The sequence below is a fragment of the Fistularia commersonii genome, chromosome 17 (genome assembly GCF_037954325.1).
Source record: "Fistularia commersonii isolate RoL2024-O1a breed Wild chromosome 17, RoL_Fcom_v1.0, whole genome shotgun sequence".
Taxonomy (NCBI): Eukaryota; Metazoa; Chordata; class Actinopteri; order Syngnathiformes; family Fistulariidae; genus Fistularia; species Fistularia commersonii.
The window spans coordinates 12817740-12839557 of NC_141300.1; the positions used below are offsets into that span (position 1 = coordinate 12817740).

The window sequence follows — 21818 nt, forward strand, 5'->3', positions numbered from 1 at the left end:
GTATTCTGGTTAGTAAATCAATCGTTTTAATTTTTCCCGTTTTTTTTTTTTGTTATCGTTTTTCTCGTTTTTATAGAAATAAGACAAGAAAAGATTGTTTCATCAATGTTGCTGGATGTTTTTTTTCATCAAAAAATCATTTTGTTTTCGAATTTTGAAGCAAAAAATACTTTGCAAAGTTACTTTTTCATATTTTCCTTGCCCATATTTTTTAAACCCACTGTATAAAATCCCCAGATGCATATGAGAAAAAAACCCGCGGGCCACATTAACACAAAGATTCAATTTAAGGCGGGGGGGCCACAAAATATTGTTCCGAGGGCCGCTTGTCCAGATTTGGGCTTTTACATGAACGCTACGAGAACAAGGTTAGCGCTGGTTCCCTGGTTGGATTCCCACCAGTGGGAATTTCTGTGCAGAGTCTCCATGCGTCTGCATGGGGTTCCTCAAGGCTCTCCAGGTTCCTCCCACAGTCCATAAACTCCACATTGTCCGTTGTCCATCCACATGTGAATGAGCGGGTGAAGGGTCGTATGTCTCCACATGACGTGAATGAATGAATGGATTTAAAACGACTCAAAAAAATGAAAATGATTAACATGTTACAAATACACTAAAACTACAGTATGTGAAAATAATACGAACAATATAATATTTAACGCCCTACTCGTCCAGTGTTAGCTCTTAACGGATCCGGCTTCGTTTTTCTTTTAGTATGCACTTCATTTTTGTTATAAACAGTTTAAAATCGGGAATTGATTTCATCTCAGTTGTTGGCCCTTGATAGAGAAAGCAGACAGTCCGGACAAAGACGTCATGGTATTTTAGCGTTCCCACTGGCATCGCCCCAGGTTACTGTTTATGTCGTATATTTGAATGTGACTAGAAAGAGGCTGTGTAGAAATTCTAATCTGATGAATGTGGGCTAATGTTTCAGTTTACTCCGTAGTCATATAATTTCCATGTAAATGAAACAATTTGATTACATTAAACTAATTCAAAGTAGCGGTAAGTAAAATAAATGTACTTTTTTTCTAAAAAAGGGAGCTCACTTTGGTTAACAACAGTTGGAATAAAACAAAATATAGGGCTTTTGCATTAGAAAAATATTTTGCATTCCTAATAGAGTCAAAGTTGACTTCATAATAATTTTTCTACAATCCAATGGTGAAATTTTCGAGTTCATGGATATTTTACAAAAATTGATTTTGCAACAGTGCTGGCGAAACACACGATCAGGAGTTGTTTATTATGAAAAGAGAAAGTAAACCTCACAACTCTGTGTCTATCTCTCTTAGTTTCTTTCTTCACTTGTTCTGTCTCAACTGACGTGAAGCTCCGGCCAAGTTCCTTTTGCTTGGGATTGTGTTACTTTGACCGTGTTTAGAGGCAAATAAAAATGTTAAAGCATAAAGGAATGTGGTTGTATATTTAATTGTTAAACTTGGCCATGTTTTCAAAATACTCTGCATGCACAAGATTTTGTGTTTTGACATTCAAAGCCTAAATTGTTTCTAAATACAGATCATACTATGCTTGCATCATTGAGTTATGCCCTTATGTAACCAGCAGACGGCAGGATTCACCCTGCTCTGGGCTGGAATCCTACCATGGTGATGCTTATTTTGTCTCAGTTTACCTCGATGGCATTTATTAAATAAAAAACTCACATTAGCCCCTATAAAGATGCTCCTTTTTTATATTTCTGTTTTGAATTTTACCATTTTTCACTATGTTTGCCCCCCTAGAGATGTATTGTTGTTACTGGTATTCAGAATCAGAACATATAAACATCAATATAAAAAAGGATAAAAGTATGTACAAGTAATATATACAGATGAATATATAGTTCCTGGTTATTGCACTATTCATTAGCATTGAATATGGATATGGGTTATTGTATGAAGAAATTATTGCACAAGAAAAGAAATATAAATAAATATATATGACAGTGGCATTGAGAAAGAGACAGGAAAATGAAGATGTTGAGGTTCTCTTTGGGAGTGAAGAGGATGGACGTCTATCAGAGGGACAACACATGTTGGATGTTTTGGAGAGAAGGTCATGAAGAGAGGAGGGATGGTGAATATTTGGGCAGAAGGATGCCAGCGTTGGCATTGAGCGATACCAAAGAAAAGATTTATGCATGTAGTGAAAGAGGACATGAAGTTAGTTGATGTGAGAGAAGAGGATAGAGAGTGAATCGAGAAGAAATGTTTTATATTTAAGCAGTAATTTTTAGAAGAAAGAAGAAGTAAAGAAGTAATATTTAACAGATATTTATACTTTTATATATAAGAAGAAATATTTCATTATGTCTCTCTCTCTATATATATGTGTGTATTTTTTAATTATTATTTTTCTATTATTAAATACGTTTAGTAGTAATATTAATATTGGTATCATTAAATACATTCAATATTATTGTTATTGTTATTATTGCTTTTATTATTATTAAATACATTTAATATTAATATAAATACTAATAGGATATGAAGGTAGTTGGTGTGAGAGAGGAGGATACAGAGAATAAGGTTACATCAGGAGTGGGCAATTATTTTGGCTGGCGGGACACATTTCTTTTTCAGTTTTTATTCGTGGTATCATGGAAATTGAACAAAATAAAAAATGAAGTCTAATTATTTACATTTTTGGCATTTTATTTCAACTTTAAAATCATTAAATGATCATATAAATGCCATTAAATGTTATATAAATGATCATATAAATGTAATATAAATATAAATGTATGTTATCATCCATACAAAATAAAGCAAAAATAAGGAGTTTCTAAATTCAATATGGATTGAAAATATTGTAGCGAGTCACGATTGACGGGGTTTATGTTGATGCTTGTTTTCTGTTTGATTTTGGGGTTGCTGGGAATTTTGTGGGTATGGTTTGGGATGCAAGAAATTCTGGGATTTTTACCTGGAATTGTGTATTGTGTATTTCAGGCTTGTGCCGCGTAACTGTGGCCAACAACAGCTGTTACTTATTAAACTGACATTTTACTGTCAATCATGTGCTTTTCCTGATTAAAACGCTATAATCATGCATGAAAATATTCAAAGAAAATAGTTTGGCTGGCCAGATAAAAACAAAAACGGGCCTGATATAGCCCGCGGGGCACAAAATGGAAGGGGCGAGCCGAAAGGATAATAAAAATAATAATAATAAAAGTGGAGATTTTAATAATTGATAAGCGGAACTATGTCTCTGTTGTCCGTGTTTCCGGGGGGACTATTTCCGGGGGAACTACTTCCCAGCCGGAAATCACATGTTCCGCTCCCTCCGCGCCAGATGCCACTAGCATCATGCCGGTCGATACCAAGCGAATACGCGGTCCGGATGTTTCCCAAAGCCCGTCGCTTTTTTCTCACAAGCCGGCGAGTGTGCTGCCCTTGCAGGGAGGCAGAGGTGACGGGCGGCTTCGGGACCAGGTGGACGTCCGGCCCGTCTTCGTCCGCTGCGGCCTGGTGAGCCAGGCCAAAGGGTCCGCTTACATCGAGGCCGGGAACACCAAGATGATGTGCTGCGTTTATGGTCCCAGAGAAACCGATCGAAAAGATGAAACCGACATGAAATGTGGAAGGTGTGCTGATCTTTTCTTTTTAATAATTGAAATTAAACGATATAGGCACTGGTATATACACTGATTAAGAGTCACATCAGCAGGCGTCAATAACCATGCTCTACCTGATTGTTCACTGCATTTTACATCCTGTTTATTTAACTGTCCGCATGCAAGCTGCCAGTTTGTGCAGTTCAACTTTCAAGATGTCAATCTGCATTTTCTCAACCTCGACATTGTGCAAACAGAAGTGTTCAAATTTTAATTTGCACTGTTTCTTTCAACTTGCACATCCCGCTAATACTGTTTACATTTCTCTGCACTGTTTGCAACGGTTTGCAACGGTATGCCAATTAGTTATTAATCGCTATCTATCTGGTTTCACTATGGGCGGTAAATAAGAATATAATTGTACCAGGAAACACGCTTCCACACACACACACGCACACATAAATATACACAGGAGATTGAAGAGCCTTCTTGTGTTGCATAAGTAGTATGTATAAGAGTAAGAATAAGAACAACTTTATGCATCCTGAAGGAAATTGTTGTGCCAGAGTTTCAAGTAAAACATAACAATAATAGACAATAGTAGGAAGGAGGGAGAATAAGAAATACAAATAAAATATATAGTGTCAAAGTTAATCATCCAGGTCATGCTAATTGTTTATTTGTTGTTGAAATCTTGTTGTCAGCAAGTGGAGAAATTCAAGTCCAGATGGCACGACCAGAATAAACCCTATCCTTCACTTATTAATTAATCATAATGTGTTTAAAATAAACTAGGGGTGTATGTGACACAAAGCCAAAGTGCTGCTACCCCATTTTAATATTGACCAAAACATCTAACCCGTTCTTGCTGCATCCAGGTTGACCACCGACATGCGTTTCGCTCCGTTCTCCTGCCCAGAGAGGGGCTCGTGGATCCAAGGCAATCTGGAAAAGGACTTCTCCCTAATGTTGCACGAGAGTCTGCATCCAGCGCTGTGCCTCCACAAGTATCCACGCTCTCAAATAGAGGTCAACGTGATGGTTCTTGAGAACAGCGGCTCAGTCCTGGCCCACGCCGTCACCTGCGCCTCCCTCGCTCTGGCGGACGCCGGCATCGAAATGTACGACCTGGTGCTCGGCTGCACCGTCTGCCAGACCGGCGCTTCCTACGTGGTGGATCCAACGTACACCGAGGAGAACGGCGGCGGCAAAAGTCACGGCTTGGTGACCGTCGCGTTTCTCCCCAGCCTCAACCAAATTTCCGGGCTGCAGTCGGAAGGAGAAATGGCCGAGGAGACGATGACAGCCGGGGTGCGGACCTGCATCGAGGGCTGCTATAAAATCTATCCAGTCATTCAGCAAGCTCTGATCAAGGCGGTGCGCAGAGTCGCCCCCCCTCCCTCAGAGAGCTGAAATACTTTTTAAAAAAAAACTCTTTTTGAATTTGTTTATTTTAACAACATGACACATTGTACTTTCTTTTCTATTAAAAAAGGTATTTCTGTAGGCTGGTTTCATGGTGTATTCTTTTACATCTATAACCTTGATATATGTCAGTGAGTGGGAAAAAGGATGAAAGGAAAAGAAAGCTGATACTGTTTATCTACCCACTGGCACATATTCATTTTAGAGTAAGCACAGAGGCCACCGGCTGCATTTGGAGAATCCTCAATTCTCTTGCAGTGAATCCATCTCCTCAACGGTGATATTCCTGGTTTTTAGAAACCGTGCTGCATATGTGCATGACAGATTTAATTTGTCTTTGCCTGTGTTGAAAATGACATCTACAGTCTGTTTACAAGTATTAAAGGAATGAAAATTACATACCTGAAAACCGAACCTCCCAGCTCCACCCTTGTTCCACATGTTGCATTTATTATCATTGCTAGATGACTTACGTTGCTCGAAGCAATCACCTTGCAAGCTCGATGTAGTCGTTTGTTCGCTCCCTTTCTTTTTGCATCTTTAGGCTGAAAACACCAGTTTTGGTTCCATCAGAGCTCCATGTCAACCTGTTTTATCAGAAGGTTAGAGGTCATGCAGCCATGAGATGCTTAGGAAGCAATGCATTTTGTGCATTACTAATTCACAGGAAATACTCGGTCTGGTAAGATGAAGGCCAGTGAGTCCCATGATGGGTCACTTTCTATTATTTGTGTTTCAGTTTCCCACACACGGGATCATAAAATACATCTGAACACTTGCTGAACACACTCACTGGTACTAGCTCATATTTTCATGTGATTATTTTGGAATGAGAATGAACTTTGAATTTATTTATTTATTTATTCATTTGCCCTATCACTGTCAACTCAGATTGAAAATGTGTCCAAACAAGTTGAAGGTTCCCGCTCTTTCTATTCTCTCTGCCCTCAGGCTCTTCTGTTATGGTGAGGAATCCAGAAAGGCAGGTGAGGGCTTTTTTAGCTCTCCACGCTTGGGTATGATAATTTCTTATCCAAAGCTGCTTGAACTTTTTTTGTCGCCCGTCTATTTGCTCCAGTCATTCAAAATCCCAAATACATTCCCCCTCAGGATGCATGGTAGTTGCTTAAAGGCATGTAGGGCTGCAGAGCAATTGCAATGCGACAAAAACTATAAACTCGGTAGGTCTGTGCGTGTTGCATCAGCTTATGCAACCTCCCTGCGCCACTTCGAGGCGGTGACCTGTCGTGGAAAACTGCTTTCCCGGGAGACTGGATGATGTTTTATGACTCAAAAGTTATTTGTAATTAATGGTCCAACATGAATGAGACAGTACTCTAGCGTGATAGTCGTGCGTTTGATGAATGTAATAATGTTCGTGTTCATGTGTCACCAGCTTGCGCACCTGTGAATAGACGTTGAAAGATAAAATAATCAGTTTGAGTGAGAAATGTAAGCATTCCTCTGTGCAGAGCAAACATCACAATGCACAGCAGTGACTTTCAAGTTGCATCAGCCAGCCGGTGCAATTTGTGTCAACGATGTGGCGGGTTTGGCTAAGATTGACAGTAGAGATATCCAATAGGATCATATTCTTGTTGACGCATCGGTACGTCTCAACCAATTAGCAACGACAGTGGGCGTGTCCAGAGCTCTCCACTGTCTTTCTGGTTGTGCGGCGTGGGTTAAGCTGGGTGTTTTGGACCGGTGACCAGTTCGCTCTTAAGAGATTAGCCTCCTCTGTGAGTATTTGTGTTTTGGCTGTCGGATATCTTATTTTTTAGAACATAGAAATATGTTTTCATTTAGCTTTTTACCTTTCTCTCTCTCATCGTCGGATATATTGTTAGCCGACTCTGCTAACGTTTAGCTAGCTAACGTCAGTGGAAACAAGCTAGCGCCTCTATTCAGCAAACTGTCAGCTGACGATGCTAAAAACCGGTTTGAGGCTCTACTTTTATCGCTTTGTTTATTTATTGGCGCAAAAATGTGGCACAGACGACACTAATCTGTGAAATGGGAGGGTTAAATCACATGACAGATGTGTTTTGATTCAATAAAAATAGTCCTAATTTGATGAAAACCGGTTAAAATAGCAAGGTTTTTGGTGATGTTGGGTGTCAAATCGTAGAGCTGCTGCTTTTCACTGCAGACTGGGGTGGTGGTTTCATCAGCTTCCAGCTCCTCTGGTCCTTAGTGAGGAGAGAGGAAACTAAGGGCCAACAAGACCATTCCCTTTGCATGATCTAAATTTTCTCAAAGGCATTATCTTCTGCAAGGACACATTCTTCTCACCGGGTGAAATTTCCATCCCATCACCTCCACTGGTTTTCCTCTCTGTGGTTACCAACAATGACTTGTCGTCGTCAGGACAGGGACGGCTGTTTACCTTTTCTTTTGGGCCCCGGAGATCTGAAGGTCCCATCGGGGTGATTCGGTTTCCTTCGCTCGCTGGTGAATGAATGAGTAACATCGATGGGGAATTCAGCATCCAGTGTCTTTTAATTATAGTCGGACGGTACACTGTTTATTGGTTGTTATGGTGTCTCGGCATCTACGAGTCCAAAAATAATGTGAAACTAGTTGTTTCACTTTCATGGATAGAAAATATTAGGAGAAAACCAGTTGGTGCAGCTGAATATGTTAAGGTGTGGAATGTTGCATCAGATAGAAAACACCAAGCAGCCGCGCTGATCATCCTCCTGTCCGCCTGCTGCGGTCAAACTCCTCCCCCTGTCAGGCCGTGGCAGGTGGAGAAGGTCCATGCTTAGAGGTGCCCAACACTCCGGGTCATCAGATGCACCGGTCTGAAGTTTGAATTAAATGGATGTCACACCCACTCTTGCTCAGTGCAGTTCATCTTCAAAAAGTTGTAATGTGAGCAGCAGAATTTGTTTGGAGAAACAAGCAATGCTGTTACTGAACGTTTATGGTGATCGGCTGGTATTCAAAGGGTCCATGTGCAGAGACTGTCCTATTCCAGTGTTTTAGGAAGTAGTCCGTTGTCAAAAGTGTAATCGTGTAAAGATCCACTTTGTTGTGATTTTTCAACAATCCGACAGCGACGTATATATATATACACAGTATATACTTTAACATTGAACATGTTACAAAACTGTTTACATTTTGCAACAATCTCATATTATCCGATCTCATAACCTTTATTCCGTGATATCACAATTTCTTCTTTGTGTTCTATACATTCCTGAAAATAGAATACATCACTTTAGAAAAATTGAAAGTTGCAATACTGCAGAAATAATACCACATCTATTTGAGGAAATGAAAATCACTGATGTGAAGTGGAGTTGCCAGAATCTTAACAGCCTTTGGTTCGTCCCGTTCTCCACTGTCACATCTGGAGAGTCAGAGCCTCCCGGAGCTCCACCCAGATAGACACGTCCTAACCATATTCTACTCCTCCTCCTTTTATGTGTCTTTTTTTGGGGCGGGGTGGTTATATAGTTATATGGTTACACAGAAGAACATAGTGTCAAGACTTTGTTTTCAGAATGCATGACACAAGTGAAATATTGATACGTTCGGCAGGGTCCTGTGTTTGAATCACTGTTCTGAAGCATCCTGCTCACATCTTTCAACTGCTAATCCTCTACTTACTATGTCTGACCAGTAGCATTTCCAACAATCCAATCCTACCTGCGTCTGCTTCTAAATACAGAAGAGCCTGACCACATTCTCCATCAGATCTACCAAGCAGCCAGCGGAGCAGTTGGGAGGAGTTTTGTTTAGTTGTTTACAAGTCCTTTGGCATTTGAGTTTGCTTTACGGAAGATCCTGCAGCCTACAAAACCTCAACTGGTTGTCAAGATTTCTCAAGGGCCTGAGGCTAAATTGCATGAGAGTATCTCTGTTGATGACTTGTTAAAACCCCCCCTAGAGACTGGCTGCCCTGCATTGGTTGTTTTTAATAAAAAAAAATAAAAAAAGTAAATAACAGACTTCAAATTCAAACGATGTGTTTTTGAGAATCCATTAAGGATCCAGTTATCTATACCGGCTCGCCACCGGCTGATTCTCTCCAGCATGGAGGAAAAGCAGAGGTTTGCTTCACAGGACACGTCTTCAATGTTCTCCATTCCAGAACTATTTCAGGATGGACACCTCCCTGACAGCCGCAGAAATCCGCAAGAAATTCATCGACTTCTTCCGTCGCAATGAGCACAACTACGTCCACTCCTCGTCCACCATCCCCCTGGACGACCCCACGCTGCTCTTCGCCAATGCCGGCATGAACCAGGTAAAGATTTGTTTGTTTTCAGCCAATGGAGAGACCGTGGTGCTGCCGCGAGACAAGGAAACATAATCTGTGTTAGGCCAACGCACAAAATAACCGTCTTCTCCTTACAGTTCAAGCCGATCTTCCTCAACACCATCGATCCATCCCACCCCATGGCCAGACTGCATCGTGCCGCCAACACCCAAAAGTGCATCCGCGCAGGCGGCAAGCACAACGACCTGGACGATGTCGGAAAAGATGTCTACCACCACACCTTCTTCGAGATGCTCGGGTCCTGGTCCTTCGGGGATTACTTTAAGGTATCATGTGGTCGCAGTGTGAGCGTAATCCTGTTCCCCGGTGTGTGTGTGTTTGTGTACCTACGGACCCGTCACGTATACCAGAACTTTCCGGGCGATGGTGGAAAATGTCCAGCAATTAGAAAATACAGTGGACTTCCGAGTCCATCAACTTACAATGTTGTCCGAGATCCGAGCCGTGGATTTTTGGCTTTGTGATCGGAGCCCAGATCTGCGTCAGGAGCAGCAGGATGAGTGTTTGATGTCCACGTGGCCACCGCCACCGCCAGAGTGGATCATCAGGATATAATTATCCACTCGCACTAATTAGTTCATTGCAGTCGTGCTTGTGAGGATTAGTTTAGGCCCAACGAATATAACAATTACTTTGGCCACAAAAACACACAACTTTGCATGTATGCCTTAAGTTCCAATAGATGTGGCGGCAAGTTACACGAAGCTTGACCAAGCTGGAGATCGAAAGGGATGGAAAAATATCTTTGAATTTATTTAAAATCACTAAAAACAGCAGTCTCAAGTGAATTAGCCTTGCACCTTTCCCTAGATGTTTGTTGTGAAGAGCTCTCTTTCTCACGCTTCTCCCTTTTTCGTGGTGCTGCAGCAACTCGCCTGTAAGATGGCCCTGGAGCTGCTAGTCGAGGAGTTCGGCATTCCTATTGACCGCCTCTACGTCACCTACTTTGGTGGAAATGCTGATGCGGGCCTGGAGGCAGATCTGGAGTGCAAGCAAATCTGGATGGACCTTGGGTGAGCCCGGCTACAACATTTGATTGACGCGTCAATGCTTTTGCCATTTCCAACTTTTCCATGAAAACTGCTAAAAATGCTCTTAATCATCTCCAAATAACATTTAATACCATATTTGCACTTCAATGCTGCGTCCGTTTGAGGCTTGCACAGCCTCTCACCCCCATAACCCTGCTTTACAGTATTGGAGGTTTTCTTGGACGGCCTGAAGAATTTTGAACTTTAGATTATAACCCGAATGTCCTCACGTCAATTTTTAAAGGAAGGCGTCTCGTTCACGAATTGAACAGATGTGAAGTCGTGCACCTGCAGGCAGCATGAAGGGGTTGACTTTACCCCGAAATTGAAGCGGTGATGGTGCAAAGTTGTCTGGTTAGCAGACTTACTACCCTGCTTTGGGCGAGAGCAGTGTGTTTGCCTTTGCCAGTGTAACAAGCCAGTTAGAAAATCCAGTGTTTTATCAGATACGATTGATTTGGCCGTTCTCTCTCAGGGTGGCGGAGGCCCGAATCCTGCCCGGCAGTATGAAGGATAACTTTTGGGAGATGGGGGACACCGGCCCCTGCGGCCCCTGCAGCGAGATTCACTTTGACCGGATCGGGGGGAGAGATGCTTCTCACCTGGTCAACATGGACGATCCCAACGTGCTGGAGATCTGGAACCTGGTGTTCATTCAGTTCAACAGGTAAGAAACCCGTCACAGCTCGGTGCATGACCGAAGCACCGGGGTGCCTGACGGAAACAAAATCGGCGATATCCCCGTTCTTCGCTCCCCAGAGAGTCCGAGACCATCCTGAAGCCGCTGCCCAAGAAGAGCATCGACACCGGGATGGGTCTTGAGCGCCTGGTGTCTGTGCTGCAAAATAAGATGTCCAACTACGACACCGACCTCTTCATCCCGTACTTTGAAGCCATTCAGAAGGTAGTTTCTTGCTCCACACCAGTGAACACACTCATACACACACACAAGGACATCAAGCGACTGCATTTTTTCTATATCTAGCTTTGTTTCAAATACATCATGTGTTTGTCTCAGGGCACCGGAGCCCGACCGTACTCGGGGAAAGTCGGGGCGGAGGATGCCGATGGAATCGACATGGCTTACCGTGTCCTCGCCGACCACGCTCGCACCATCACCATCGCCCTTTCAGACGGAGGCCGGCCTGACAACACGGGGAGAGGGTGAGCAGCCTAGAGGAATGAGGAAGTAGGAGGAAACAAACAGAAAAGCATCTCATGCATACTGGTTGGAAGTCAAAGTCCCTGCAGCAGAACTGTGTGAGCGTATCCGTTAGCAGTTTTCCGAAGCCCGAGACGTTTTGCTTCGTGATTAGAGACCAGGTCTGCGTTAGGAGGGAGGGGGATGAGGGTTTGGCACCCGTGTGGCCACCACTGTCCGTGAAGCAGAACAGTGGAACGCGCTGCCCGCAGCTAGGTAGCCCAGAGAAAGTCAGTGAAAAAACACGTGCGAGGTGAGCGTGTTATGGACTCGTCCGTGAAGAGATGGAGAAGTTGTTGTTGGTGAGATTCGGTGACGGAGAGTATTGTCTGTGAGAAGGTGGGGGCTTGGTGTGGGGACGCCAGCGGACGAGATGTCTGAAGAGTTGTTCAAAGAGCCGGTTGGGGACAGTTTGATGGTTTTATAAGGAGGAGCGTCTTCACCCCGTCCATAAATGAAGTATAGACATAAAGTGTGTATGTTACATTTAGTAGCATTAAGTGTGTATACAGTAAGTTAAGGATAGAGCACCCATGGAAAAACTCCACTGCCACCTCAGGTATCTTCGGCCCATCTTCAAGGTAAATACGCTGAATAAAACCATTGTACTTCTTTACGTTCTCTTAAATTATGTATATTATTTTTCATATATTATTTGTTTTTTATAAAGCGCTTTTTATTTAAAAAAAAAAAACATAACAAAACCGGGGGTCCGGAACAGTTTACAGTGATAGTGAGTGAAAATAGCAATTGATATCAGAGCAACCACAGTTAAGGGCCCGATCAATGAACCAGTTAAACTCAATGTTCCACTGCACTGGCAAATCCTCTCTATATTACTTCTAACTGCAAGGTAGCAGTTAGAAATGTGGATCATCAGTATATAATTATCTACTAGCGCTAATTGTATATTAACATTGGTTATTTATAACATACATTTTTATTATTTAAAAACAATAACCGGGGGCCTCGAACCAATTAATCGCATTTCATTTCAATTCTCAAACTTGAAATGAAATTTAACTTGATATACGAACAAACTGAGCCACGGTCTCGTTCACAGGGCCTATTAAACTCCTAAGTCAGTGTTCCACTGTGCTGTATATTCTAGTTGTTTGACAGTTTTTGTGTCCTGTGTGACGTAGCTATGTGCTGCGGAGGATCCTGCGCCGCGCCGTCCGTTACTCCCATGAGAAGCTGGGCGCGCAGAGGGGGTTCTTCGCCTCCCTGGTCGACGTGGTCGTCGAGTCCCTGGTGAGATTTGTTGGCACGTCATCCCGCGAAAGACCTCTATGGTGGCCCGCCGTCCCTCGTGCAATTGTTTGGTTCCCATACCACTATAGAGAATGTTTTGGTGTGACAGTTCCCCACAGGTTATTATTTATTAAATCTCCAAAGCACGTGGATGTATCTCTTATGTATATATACGCCACTTCTGACCTCCTTGTATCCAGTATTTGTTACGAGGAGCAAACTTTTTCATGCACGTTTTTATTTTACGGATTAAAGAGGAAGCAGATTGGAAAAGATGGACCATTTGTCTTTGCGTTAACCATGAAGACGTTCTCCTGCTTCCTGCCTTCTCTGCTTATCATCCCTCAATCCTGACTTTCAGCTTCTCCCTCTCCTCTTTTATTCAGTTTGATTAATCTCTTCTGGTCATTGTCTAGGGCGACGCCTTCCCCGAGCTGAGGAAAGACCCAGATATGGTGAAGGACATCGTCAACGAAGAGGAGGCGCAGTTCCTCAAGACCCTCAGCAGAGGGCGGCGTATCCTGGACAGGAAGATCATGAGCATGGGCACCTGCACCACCATACCAGGTGAGACCGTTGGGACGAGGAGCTTCTGGCTCTGGCGTTCATCTTGTGCACGAGTCAAAGTGCATGTTATGTGGCGACACTAGATGGTGACAAAGGAGGAACAACACAAAGGCAGTAAACAACAAAACGACAAAAGCTGCTGCTGTTAAAAAGAAGTGGACGCTTATTGGTTCCTTAGATACCATTGTTTTGCTAGAGAGGCAAGTTTGTGTTGGTTGCCGTGGAAACATTTCTCATATTTGCATGTGAATTACTTAACTCCATCGTTTGGTTTCCTTTTTCTCCTAAACTGGGTCTGCTGGTGCTCCGAAGGTTGTTGTTTTTTTTAACTTAAAAAAATAAAAAGCAGAGTTTAGTTTCCTCTTTTATTCAATACCTGGTTATTATTATTATTCACAACATTGCTTTCATATTGCAGTATTTTGATCTGAATGAAGGCTTAGCGTCCATTTGTGAAAGTTAATATTCAAGCACCAGTTTGGAATTAAGTTATAGAGTCTTTATATCCACTCTGACTGTTTAATAAAATCAGACTTCTACCTCAACCGCCTGAAATAGTTGCTGTCATACTTTGACGTTGCATTTTTCCCTCCGTCCGTGCTCTCAGGCGACACGGCTTGGCTGCTGTACGACACATACGGCTTCCCCCTGGACCTGACCTCCCTGATCGCTGAGGAGAAAGGCATGAATGTAGACATGGCCGCCTTTGAGGAGGAGAAGAAGGCGGCGCAGGTGAGGGAACAGAAAGGGAATTGTTGTTTCCTACCACCCTGGTATTACTTGTCGATATTTAGAACGTGTTGTTTGCTGTTCAATTCTATTGTGTTACTTTATATTACCAGAAACTCAGAGTGCAGAAGAGGTCTCCTTAAATGTTGTAAAATAACTGGTTTAGGGTGAATTAATCTATGGATAAATACAAATACTCTCAAGCAAGTTGTCATATTAATCATGATTATGTAAAATAATGACGGTTAAGTATTTGATCATTGAGTTGGAGTCAGACCAAGACCGCCATCCATTGACTGCAGTGTTTTTGTGCAAACCTGCTCCAGCATCAGTGCTTTAACCCGATCTTTGTGCGCATGTTCAGTTAAAGTCCCAGGGCAAAGGTGCAGGAGACGAGGACCACATCATGCTGGACATTTACGCCATCGACGAGCTGAGGAACAAGCAGGTCCCCGCCACGGATGATTCCCCCAAATACAAATATACCTCGGATGAAAAGGGCAACTACGGTACGGATCCCCCCTGAAACACATGAGGGTTTTTTTTTTTTGTTTTTTTTTTTGTGTCCTGATGTTTAACCCTCCGTCCCTCAGAGTTCCAGCAAGCCTCTGCAACCGTCCTAGCCCTGCGCCGCGACCGCGCCTTCTGCGAGGAGGTGACCACGGGCCAGGAGTGCGGCGTGCTGCTGGACCAGACATCCTTCTACGCTGAGCAGGGAGGGCAGACGTTCGATGAGGGCTACATGCTCCGAGAGGACGACACCATGGAGGACGTAAGTGTGCGGGAGGAGGATCTCGGCGAGATCCCTTCATGTCAGAGGGGCTGAGGGTGAGATGAGGGCCAAGCTGCGGGCTCAGATGCCCCGTTGGTGTTTGTTTTTCCTTAAAAATACAAAGTGCACTGGGAGAATTAAACCTCCAGCTCTCTATACTCAAATTAAAGGAAATAAACACTTGAAATAATTGAAATTCATATTGAAGATGTAAAAAGCCACCGGGGTGCTCTTGAACTTGTTAAGGGGGATTTAATCTCAACTGAGAAATCGAACCCTTGGCTTCCCCGCAAAAGCCAAGGTGATTCAGCGCGACGGTAGGACTTTAACTCACAGCTCATGCAATTTTCTCTCCTCGTGCTTTTTAATTCTTTTCCAATTACATTCGGAGATCGTTCGTCTCGAGCAGCGGGCCTCAGCGGGCTTCCACGAAATTGTCTCCAAAGCCCCATCACATGAGCTCCAGAATACTTCTCTCAGTCTACAATCAGAACACTCAAGATAATACAAACATTAACACACTGATGGTGATGCTTGTAAATACGCGGGGCGGGCGGTGAAAATGATCAGTTCATAATGCGTGCACAGGGAGAAGGGGATTTCAAGGGAAGTAGTTTTAACAGAGACCTGAAGTGAGAGGTGTGCGCTAGCACGAACCCCAAGCCCACAAGTTGTTTTTTTTTGTTTTTTTTAAGTGCATGTGGTGTTGAAGTGGCTGCCCGTGCCCTTTTTTTCGGGACAAAGAAGTAATCTGCTGAATCGTTGCTAATGCTGTTGCAAGCTTGCAAGTTAAGTATTATGCAGGTGTGTGAGGGAACTGGACAGAGGCTGGAGACAAAGGTCACAGTCAGATTTATCCTGGTAGAACCCGAGTCAATGGATTATGTGGGGTATCTAATGCGGCCATGGAATCTGACAAGAAAACGAAGATGTGAAAAACACTTTCCCCCTCGAGGATCAACAAAGTAATTTTCATAAGGATGTTCAATTAGATGCTTTGCTGATCTCTTGCTGCCGTTTAACACGACTGGGTAGGTAATAGTCCCTTTAACCAGAGGGGGCCAAGTTAGACGATGGAGGTGTCCTGGTGTCCTGTCAGCACAGGACAGGGAAACGTCTTAACCGGGAGGAGTGAAAATAGGGTGCCGAACGGTGATGTGCAAGTTGTGAATAAACCATTCGAAACTCGTGAGTCATTTCACTGAGTCATGAGTCATGATTCATAGTCTATATTAACTCAGTCATCCCCTCTGCACATGGAGGGGCTTGTGGAGTAGCCTTCCCCACTGGCGAAAAGAGCACCTTAGAGGAGAGCCCTCCCATTTCAGAGAAAAAACGAATCACTCGCCAAAGGATTCACTCTGTGAATGGTTCTTTCTACTCTCTTGGCAGCGGGAGAGCCCCTCCTTTAGCTGTGGCAAGAGTCCACTGCTGTGGTCCGGTCTCCAAATGTAAAAATTCACCATAAACATAATGTTTGTCCCAAAGAGATAACTTTTAAATATATAAATAAATAACGTTTTGTTGCTGGGATTGTATTTTTGCACCGTTGGCTGGTTAAATTTGCACAATTGCATTCCATACATTGTTGTTGAATTCAAAAGTCCTGCCGTTAGTGCCTGGTTAATTGCATTTTTGCACAGTCGCATTGTATTCACTTTTGATTTTGGAGATAAAAAAAAGACTCAGATGACTCAAAAACCCAATTCTCTTTGGTGAGTGACTCACAAAAACTCATATTTGGCTCCGTATCGGTCCTCAGCAGGGGGTTTGTGAAGTCAGAGATCAGATGGAGAAAAAAAGAGGTGTTGCTGGTGCCATTGCTTTGCTGGAGCATATTGATGTTGCTACTGATGGATGGAAGGGAATTTAGTATGAGGAACATCCCATAAAGTTACAGGAGAGCCCAGCCAGGGTGGTTGGCTATGGGAAGAAGCTCAGCAGCAGTCAGGGTGAGTGGTAGCTGTCCTCGTCCCACCGCAGATGCTTCTGACGCGGACTTCGCAGACGGTTACCTCCACAGTTCGGCCAATTTCCTTGCTATCACGTAAATGTTGGCCTCATTTCATACACCTTCACGGTAAACCTCGAGCTGTAAGGCCTAAGATACCGTGCCTGGTGTGAGTGTTGCGGTACACGGTTCAGTGTATCTGAGAGCCATTACTTGATGAGGTTCTGAAGCCGCAGCAGAGCTGGGGAAGCGTAGATGAATGCCAATGAAAAGGGAAATGATGAAGATAGAGTTAAATCAAGCTTTGACAGCGGCTGGCAGAGAGCCCGGATGTTCTCCTCCATTACCGTGATTCAGCCACATCTCTGAGGCGGTGGACTTCAGGCTGTAGGTGGCACTGCTGGAAACAATACTGAGTGCCATGTCCTTCGGCACGACCTCGGAGGAGATGCCCATAACCGCAACCCCTCCGCCTTATCCGACCAAACGCATTTCTCCCTCTGTCCCCTGCAGCGGATGGAGTTCACCGTGAAGAACACCCAGGTCCGAGGAGGTTACATTCTGCATGTGGGCACCGTCTATGGCTCGCTGAAGGTCGGGGACCGTGTCACTCTCCACGTAGACGAGGTGAGATCACGTAGGATAAGATGGACAGAAGAAAGGACTTGCTCAGCGGGGGACTTTGGGAAGATTCCTCCGGTTCGGAGCCCGATGTTCTAAACGGACGAATTCTTGCAGGCCCGCCGTCGACCCATCATGAGCAACCACACGGCCACTCACATCCTCAACTTTGCCCTGCGCGGCGTTCTGGGAGAGGCTGATCAGAGGGGCTCGCTGGTGGCCTCCGACCGCCTGCGCTTCGACTTCACCGCCAAGGGCGCCCTCAGCACGGGAGAGGTCCGCCGGACAGAGGAGATCGCCTGCGCCATGATACGAGACGCTAAGGTTGGCTGATCTCAATGTCTTCACAATAACCATCCCGCTAGCTAATTCGCTGGAGTCGCAGCTCCACAGGCACACTCACATCTTCTCTCCACACACACACACACATGCACAGCGCTATTTTCCACTCAGCTGAAAACTAGGAGGTGGCAAAACTACTGAATTAAGAGCCTTGAGCTCTGAAACACACACCGCCAGCAGAAACTGCTGGATGCTAAATGCTGGATCAAATGTAGAGCGGCGGTTACACAGCTATGCATGTCTCTATATGTGGCCTTGTGATGGGAGTGTTTCCATTTCCTTCCCGCTGAGTCAAAGTGCCCCCCTGTGCTTCGCCTCAGCCAATCTATGCCATGGAAGCCCCCCTGGCGGCAGCCAAGGCCATCCAGGGTCTGCGCGCCGTGTTTGACGAGACCTACCCCGACCCCGTCCGAGTCGTGTCGGTCGGCATCCCCGTTCAGGACCTGCTCAACGACCCCAGCAGCGCCGCCGGGTCCCTCACCTCCATCGAGTTCTGCGGAGGAACGTAAGTGTGGCGTCATCACAGAAGACGCTGCTCTGGAGCTTCTGAAATTTTAGAGCCTCCAGCCTCCAGCTGGACTCCTTCAGTGGAATTCTGGTGTTGAAGAACAGAACTGCTTGTATCCTACATGAAGATGCCGCTCTGGCTCTCCTCTGCTTTGGTACCCTGATACTTTCTTTCCCGCTGTTTCATCTGGTTCTTAGATCCCCTCATTCCCACTGCTGCCCTTTTCCTTTTTTTTTTCCCCCCCCGCCTTCCTCAGCTGTTCTCTCCCGCCCCGATGCTTCTCAACATCGTCTGTAAATTGCTGTTTTTGCTATCCGCAGCCATCTGCAGAACTCGGGTCACGCCGCGCCGTTTGTCATTGTCTCGGAGGAGGCCATCGCTAAGGGCATCCGCCGCATTGTCGCTGTGACTGGAGCCGAGGCCCAGAAGGTTAACACCCACACACACACCAACACACACATTTGCAGCCTCATCTCCCATCTTAACTTGTGTCTCCTTCTAAAATCACAAAGTTACCGTTTGCAGTTTGCGTTCAAATGGTCACGACGGTTTTCTGGCTGTTTGTGACGGACGGGATTTATTGAATGCAAACCGTAACAGACTGTGTGTGCAGCTGCACGCAGGATGAAACTTCAACATGCAGCCTTTTTCACTCTCACGGATGAATCCGTGCTTTAGAGCATATCGCTTTTTCACTTCCCCTCCCACCGATAGTCTTCCCCTGCTCTTGCGAATGTTACCGTCTCACTCATACCCATCTGTGTGATGCCTCTCAGGCCCAGAGGAAGGCGGACTCCGTGCTCCAGGCTCTGTCTGCCCTGGGAGACAAGGTGAAGCTGCAGACAGCCCCAAACAAAGACGTTCAGAAGGAGATCGCTGACATGACGGAGGTACGTAGATGTGTGTGTGCGCAACAGATGTGTGTGATGATACTTTCCGCGTAGAGCAGATCTGGATCACAGTCTTTAAAAGGATCTACAAAAACCCAACAGGCACCCACGTGGCAAGAAAAGGCTGCCTTTCACAGTAGACGCATCGGACACCCCGGCTCATAGTGGGCGACCTTCTGCCTCGACCAGGACAGAACGATAGAGATAGAAAGCAAGAGCGTGATAGAGACGGGGGGGTTACGAAGATCGGAAGGGACAGGAACAAATGATCCATTACTACTTATACCAGTAGTGCAAGTAGCTACATGCTAATGGCTGATATGATGCAATAATAGCTTTAATATTAATAGAAGAAATGATGATGATGGTGGAGGAGATGGAGGTTATTATCACACATAGATGAAGGGATGTCAGTGCATTCAGGAGAGGAGGTGTGGGAGGAATGAGAGAAGTGTTGGTACTTGCATGGACCTTCGCTGTCATTTGCAAATGTCATAACATCAAACAGAAGGTCCTGTTCTGCTGGACCTGCTCCGACTCCAGATCTTTGCTGTTTGCAACGGATACTTATCGGAGCACGGCAACCTGATGCCATTCAGCTGTCAGTCATCTCATCTTACCCTCTTCCTATTGTGTTTTCCTGCGAAAAAAAACAAGATTTTACCATAAATATGAGATCAGTGACCTTTTGGCGACATTACAAAGTTAAACCGAGGCATATTTCTGTCCTTAATGAAATAATATGACTCGGGAACAGAAGGGTTCTGATAAATGTCCCAGGAGTAATGTATACAAAGTCAATGCTGCATTCATTACAAAGGAGCTGTAGAATCTGCTGTGTCTCCTGTGCAGTCCATCGGCACTGCAGTCATTTCCCAGTGGCAGAAGGACGAAATGAGGGAAACCTTGAAGGGCCTGAAGAAGACCATGGACGACTTGGACCGCAGCTACAAGGCCGACATCCAGAAGAGGGTCCTGGAGAAGACCAAGGAGGTGATTGCAAGCTGCCCCAACCAGCCTCTGCTGGTGATGGAGATGGAAACCGGAGCTTCAGCAAAGGTGAGCAAAAATCGATGACGTTTGAAGAAGAGCAACCTACTTTTATCTACAGCGAATGCAGAGAGACTCTGAAGCTGATGAGTTTTGATCGTGCGACACATAAAGATCTTTCTCTTCCCTCTTTTTTTTCGCTTTCCTCCTGGTCTCCTGCAGGCTCTGAACGATTCTTTGAAGCTGCTGAAGTCCAGCTCTCCCCAGACCGCCACCATGCTCTTCACGGTGGACCCAGAGGCCGGCAAGATCACCTGCCTATGTCAAGTACCTCAGGTAAAGACCACCTTCATAAATGTTGGTGGTGATCTGCTGGAATACAATAACAAAATCCAACAGGAGAGTGCAGATGTTTGTCCTTCATCACGCTCATGTTCGGTTGTAGCCATGAAAACACACCCACTCGTCAGGGTGAAGTAGAAAGCCGGCTCTAATGAGAAGCTCTCTCTCCTTCCACAGGATGTGGCCAACCGTGGGTTGAAGGCCAGCGAGTGGGTCCAGGAATTGTGCCCCTTGCTGGACGGCAAAGGAGGTGGCAAGGACCTGTCGGCCCAGGCCACCGGCAGGAACACGCAGGCCCTGCAGGAGGCTCTGCAGGTGGCCAACAAGTTTGCACAGCTCAAACTGGGAGAAAACTGAGACCAACGCGATGGAGGAACGAGGAGGCAGTGAAGTGTGCAGGAAGTTCCTCAACCCTCTCCTGCCGCCGAGCTCACTACATTTTTCATTTTATGTTTCATCTTCGCCCCCACCATGTGACCACTAGAAGAGGCTGGATGGCTGATTTTTATGCCAGCGGAATGAATCTCTGGAAAACGAAATGACTTGAAAGTACATCATGTCGTCATCCAACACAGCAAGGTGACAGCGGACATCATCTGATGATCTGAGGAAGAAAGATGTATCTCTGTGCTGGTTGTTGTCTCAGTGCACGGAGAAAGGAAGAGGGATGCATGGAAAACTGGCAAGATTCATTTTTGCACTCAAGACAAAAGATTAATTTTTGACCTGAGGACATCTGTGGATCATGTTCTATCTCTGTCCTGTTTAGTCCACCTGAACCCTATAAGCTGTAGCTGCGTCGTAGCCTTGCTCTGAAGCCATCATGACATGTTAAACAAATGAACTGGACATGGTTAATTTGTACAACAGATGATTTTGCAGTCTCATTTCTCATGATTTCTTTGTTTGTCTTGTTGGGTTTGTCTTTTCTCATCCAAAATGTCCCACCTGAGATAAAACATCAGTCTGCAAAATAAATGGTTCCTTTAAAAAGTGTGTGTCCGCCTTGTTTGTTGTCAAACTTTCCAAGGTTTTTTCTGCAGGTCACTGAACTTCAGACTATATCCTCTACTCCCAAGTATGGTATTGATTTATTTCAGATCTGTTTGATTACCCCTGCAGATTAGACAGACACCTGGAGATATGGATCGCTGAGCAAGAGGTGATTTAAGGTCAAAAGTGGAGATTAAAAATAAACTTATCATGTCTGCGGGTACATACTTTTATATTTTAAAAAATAATTTCTGACTTTCTAAATTACTTCACACGTGCTCTTCATTTTGAAACGCTCTAACCGGAAGTAGTAGATCGACGCTAGCTAGTTAGCATGACAGCCGTA

At 44.8% G+C, this 21818-nt stretch overlaps 2 protein-coding genes across 2 annotated transcripts; both read left to right on the top strand.

The window, feature by feature from the left end:
- Positions 1-3264: 3264 nt before the first annotated feature.
- On the top strand, positions 3265-5160 carry exosc6 (exosome component 6). The gene is made up of 2 exons (XM_086163557.1): positions 3265-3595; positions 4444-5160. Exons 1-2 carry the CDS (start codon positions 3318-3320, stop codon positions 4976-4978), a joined length of 813 nt encoding a protein of 270 aa, XP_086019683.1. The 5' UTR covers positions 3265-3317; the 3' UTR covers positions 4979-5160.
- Positions 5161-6652: 1492 nt separating this feature from the next.
- aars1 (alanyl-tRNA synthetase 1) lies at positions 6653-21472 on the top strand. Its single transcript, XM_086163505.1, has 20 exons — positions 6653-6732; positions 9093-9248; positions 9359-9547; positions 10149-10294; positions 10788-10979; positions 11072-11216; positions 11331-11476; positions 12659-12767; positions 13184-13334; positions 13942-14066; positions 14428-14572; positions 14657-14835; positions 17300-17413; positions 17525-17731; positions 18070-18254; positions 18578-18686; positions 19034-19147; positions 20000-20206; positions 20360-20473; positions 20657-21472. Exons 2-20 carry the CDS (start codon positions 9105-9107, stop codon positions 20834-20836), a joined length of 2901 nt encoding a protein of 966 aa, XP_086019631.1. The 5' UTR covers positions 6653-6732; positions 9093-9104; the 3' UTR covers positions 20837-21472.
- Positions 21473-21818: the final 346 nt, after the last annotated feature.